The sequence below is a fragment of the Limulus polyphemus genome, unplaced genomic scaffold (assembly GCF_000517525.1).
Source record: "Limulus polyphemus unplaced genomic scaffold, Limulus_polyphemus-2.1.2 Scaffold274, whole genome shotgun sequence".
In the NCBI taxonomy this organism is placed as follows: Eukaryota; Metazoa; Arthropoda; class Merostomata; order Xiphosura; family Limulidae; genus Limulus; species Limulus polyphemus.
Window position 1 is genome coordinate 41,936 of NW_013665884.1, and position 5,396 is coordinate 47,331.

The 5,396-nt window shown below is 32.1% G+C and overlaps 1 protein-coding gene across 1 annotated transcript in view; it reads left to right on the forward strand.

The window, feature by feature from the left end:
- LOC106456945 (cell division cycle protein 27 homolog) overlaps nt 1-5,396 on the forward strand; it is a gene marked incomplete at its 5' end in the record, with an annotated part of 73,487 nt that overhangs the window by 40,456 nt on the left and 27,635 nt on the right. Inside the window, one exon of the mRNA XM_022382753.1 lies at nt 3,486-3,658. Within this exon, the coding sequence (XP_022238461.1) occupies nt 3,486-3,658 (173 nt within the window). The remainder of the gene's footprint in view (nt 1-3,485; nt 3,659-5,396) is intronic.

Sequence of the window (5,396 nt, forward strand, 5' to 3'; positions counted from 1 at the left end):
AAATAACTAAAAAATCATAAATTACAACATCAATACCATAGAACTCCACTATAATTTATCAAGCTTAGTAACTAAGCTGCATTTGGGTCTAAAAAAATATGAAATGTTGAGCAGACTGAAGACTCAACTTACCAACTTTAAGTCATGTATTGAAAGAACGAGTTGACATCATAATACTTTAAAATAGCTGAGAAAGCCACTAGAGGGACATTCTGAGCTTTCTATTGGTTATTCACATGTCATAGATAGAAATAATTGTATATGAGGAAGTGTTTCCAAAAATGGAAAGAGGTGGGTGGGGCCACTGTATTTGATTCAGTACATGAGTGGTATCTCAGGAAATAGAAAAGATAGAAGGTTTTTATTTATATTCTAGCTTATCAATATCAGTAATTTTAGTTCTAATTCGTAAGAACCTATAGACATCGCAAACATCAAATTTGAACCAGTGCTGCATTCAACATGCCACGTGACACACAAAAATCGATGTTTAGGTGTTTTTTTTTAATATTTACTTTTAAATTAAATAATGTATAATACTAAAATTTAATTATAATCTACAATTTGACACCAAACTTATTGACATAAATTCATAAAATAGTAGTTGAATAAAATTTTGAATGCGAGTCAACAAATGTAATAACATGGCTTTTGACCCGTGACCCATGTGGAGAGGGTTAATTCCTGCCTCTTTCTTCTTCATCTTCTTTTAATTTTCTGTAAATTTGTTACTGATCTTCTTTAGTTTTTTTTTTTTTTTTCTTCTTCTTGATCTTCCTTTAGTTTCCTGCAACTTTTCCCAGTTTTCTGTTCTTGTATTTTCTAGGTTTGGTTTTAGTATCGTGTTTCTTTCTTCCTGATCTTCTTTCCACTGGTTCATTCTCACTTCTGGCATGTGTCGTCTTCTTGAAACTTAGTCTAGATTTTATTTTTTACCGAGATAATCCTGCTACTAACACCAGTGTTGTAGTGTGATTAGATTTTTGGTAAAAATAATGCATAGTTCAATCCACTTAACAATAAAGAAAGCAATTAATTTCTTCTACTGGAACATACAAGTTACACAGACTGTGTTATTGTTAGGCCTAACTCACAAATGTAACTAAAGTTAACTAATCACTCACTGACTAACTTGCTGTCTCTTTAAATGACTGATTAACTCTAGTGTTTTTATACAATATTTATTTCCCCAAATCCCACAAAAATTCAAGACATCACTTCTAGACACAGGAAACTTCTATGTGTCATCACTGTGTCATATCAGAACTCCCTCTAGTAAACAATATTAAGTGTCTTTATTAAAATATTAAAAGTATAGTCTACAACAATGTTAAGTAAGTGATGCTTATTTTCCACCAATCAAAGATCTGGGTGGTGTTTTATATTAATAGTGTATGTTGCCTTTCATTTTTATGCTGTACTAAATAGTCACTATTATCCAACAAATAAACACTATACTTAAGACACTAACAAAATAAAGACTTTCTTGTTTTAATAAGCACATGAACCCCTTTCTGTAAATAAATAGACAACCCAGCAACTTTGAATTTACAAATGCTTTATGTATATGAAGGCAAGCCCTCTAAGATGTACTTTGGTTCCAGACATTGTGTCTTTCAGGAAAGATTTAACAGAATTTGAAAGAGAGATGATTATAGAGAACTATCTTCAGTGTATTTATTACTAAAAGCTGAACAGATTACTGATGTCTCCCAAGCAGCATTCTCTAATGTGATGTCGTCATGAACTATAGTTGATGAAACTTCAAGTAGCAGCAAGACTACAAGGTGTGATCATGACTATTGCTCATTGAAATCCATTTTGAAGCAAATCAGGGAGATAGATTAAACAAAACTTTGGTTAAAGTTTGGGGTTGAGTGCCACTAACTAGTTTCTAAGAAGGCTGTTATCAATTATTTGTGGCACATTATGCACAAGCCATTCATTATAATGAAAATGGATGTTCATTGGTAAAATATTGTAATCTTTGTAAACTCTAAAAGCTGGAACAGTGAGAAAGGTCATGTTTTCATCAAATAAGCATACACGTGTATTATGTGTGTGGAGACAGGCCAAAAAAGGCATATACATTGTGATCGTAGCTTCAACTGGTAAAGGAAGCCTTGACAAATTGAATTAGTGCTTTATTAAAGGATTGTGGTGATGCAACACCATATGAAGCATTCTTTTTGAGACAGGAGTTTTAAATTTTATTGACATCCGTGTATTCATATTGGTGTAGTATAACATTCAAAGGAAAGAGAATGTATAATGAAACAGAATCATCTTACCTTAGATGATATTTTAGTTTCAAACAGCCAGGAAAGAAACAAATAGTTTTGTGCTTGGAAGACAAGCCAATAACAGTAGGATATAAAATAGTGGGAATTGAAAAAAATGTATCTTAGGAAAATATGCAGCTGTGTAAGTAAAACCCACATTTAAGCCTGATTTATTAAACTAAACTAGAGTTTAAAAAAATTGAAGTATTTGAATTTATTCACACCTAAACTCACTTGTCATTCACCATCTTCAACTTTGGGGTTTTAAGAAACATTTATCTCATAAAGTTGGTATTTCAAGTCCAAAAATGGTCACATAACTGCACAAACAGCATAAGAAAACCTAAGATGTTTAGATTAGTATGAACTACTATTTGAATAAAAATCAGAATTTACTATCCAAATATTAATAAGGTAATACATCAATTGATGAATGGACAATCCAGCACTTAGAATGTGCAGATCATATATAATCTTGTCCTGAAATCTATAGATTATGTACATAAAGGTGAGCCCTCTCTGCTGTGTTTCAGTTTGAGACATTGTGTTCAGCCTGGTGTTAAAGTAGGTTATGTAAAACATTTGAAGTTCTCTGCAGATCATGCTTAAACTCATCCACAAATGTCAAGAGGTTGTGTATATAAAAGCAAGCTCTCTCTGCTGTGCTTCAGTTTGAGACATTATGTCTAGTGTGTTGTTAAGATAGGTTATATAAATGATCTGAAGTTTCCACCAATAATATCTTAGCATCTATCTGATAGTCACATGTAGGTAACATTGTTTGGAAATTTTAGCATTATTTTATGATATGTACTATTAAGTTTTTCCACATATGTTAATGAATCATGTTTTTGAAAGTCATTATATTCATCTTAAAATGAAAAGGTTTACTTTGTAAACAGAATATTGTAATTTATTACAAATTCTGCAGTAGCTGTGTAAGAGTGAAATTATAACTTTTTAATGTAAAGTTGAATAGATGTCATTAGTAGATGAAAGATGTTCCTAGAATTGGAATGAAAATTCTTAACATATAGATAACAAATACTTGCAGTAATAGTTCTTTTGTTTATATTCATATACTTATATCAGAATAATGAGTTCGATTATTAAATATTGTTTCCATTTTATTTAGTATTCAACTAAATATCTTGACTCATGGTTGTGGAAACTTTACTAAATAAAATTTCTCATCTCTTACAGAAGGACTAATGCAGCTTCTCCAAGACATGGGATGGGCAAGGCTTTACATTGGACATTATTGTTGTAAAAAAGCTATAGAAATTCTTAGTGCTCTCCCCCCTCATCACTATAACACGGGATGGGTATTGGCGACTCTAGGTCGAGCATACTTTGAACTAGCAGATTATAGCCAGGTGAGAACTGCTTAATCTTTTTACTCAACCAAAGAGGGGGAGATAATAATATGCTATTTTTATGTTGGTTGGTGGCAGTTAATTTTTCATTACGTGGAAAACTGTAAAAATTCAATATTTCATAAAGGTACAAAATTTCTTATAGCTTTCCTTTAGCCATCCATTACTTTAACAACTGCCAAAGATCTGATATACCAGTTGAATCGAAGATGCATCATTTGATTGCTGCAGTGATAGTGAAACATAAAAACAGGCACAATAATTTTATCTTCAAAAGGGGGGATTGGAATGATATATAAGAAGCCATTAGTTTCAACATTTTCTGAAACTAATGGCACCATAAGGCCCAAAGACATAGAGTTGAAGTTGAAGCAGATGCACGATGTATTACAAAATGATGTCCCTAGCAATTCTCAAATTAAAAATACCATTTTTGCAATGAAGAGTAAATATAAGAAGGATGGTATAATGCCCAGTATGGTACCACCGTAGTATAATCTATATAGATTTTATGATATCATATTTTCATTAATATTTTTTTGTTGTTTTAAAAGTTGTGCTGAGCTTCATTCATCGAGATCTATTGAAATCACCCTAAATCACTCATTTTGGGATGGCCCCCACCCACTCCTGTTGACCATTCTAGGCTAGACTCAGTAATAAACGATGTTGGGCTGATTAGTGTGGCAAGTGTTAAAATTTTTTCTATATATATATACAGTCTTTAAAGGTATAATATTTCTTTATAGTAACTCATCTGCCTTGCTCTCTAGACAAACCGAATATTCCTGTTTATTATTTAACCTGTCACATCCATTATGTTAGATGTCTTCTAACAAATATCTTTTACTTGTACTCTCATCATTTTTCAGGTTTGCAACAGGTGTATATGTTATTCTTTTTCAAAACATTAGTACTAAGGGTAAGATGTATTATATGAGATGTTTCAGTTTTATGCTGGCCAAAGAAATTCTTTCACCATTAACAGTTACACTCAATCTAATGACTTCAATTACCCCATATTTTTCAACTGTATATGTTATTCTTTTTCAAAACATTAATACCAAGGGTAAGATGTATTATATGAGATGTTTCAGTTTTATGCTGCCCAAGGAAATACTTTCACCATTAACAGTTACACTCAATCTAATGACTTCAATTACCCCATATTTTTCAACTGCGTAAATTCCAATGTAGCATATTACTGTGAAGGACAGTAAGGTGATTCTTAGACCATACATCTTGTCTGACTTTTCACAGACCCTCTCATCATATGTCAGTTTGAAAAGCAATTTATACTGATAGTGACATCTGGTTGATTTTCATCTGTAATTGCTCATATTTAATTATTCAATATAATTTGTACATGTTTTTTTTATAATAGTGCAAAAATCTGAAAAACATAAATTATATAACATTTTACAATGATTTCAGTTTATATTTATTCATGTGCTGTTAAATCTTGAACTATGCTAAATATCTGAGTGCAGGCAGTCAGACATTTCATACTGTTGAAAGTATTATTTTATTAATATTAGTGCATGAGCAGTGTTTTTGCCCTTTTAGCCGTGGGGGCGTTATAATGTGACAGTCAATCCCACTATTCGTTGGTAAAAGAGTAGCCCAAGAGTTGGCAGTGAGTGGTGATGACTAGCTGCCTTCCCTCTAGTCTTACACTGCTAAATTAGGGGATGGTTGGCGTCAGGAAGGGCATCCGGCCGTAAAAACCCTGCCAACA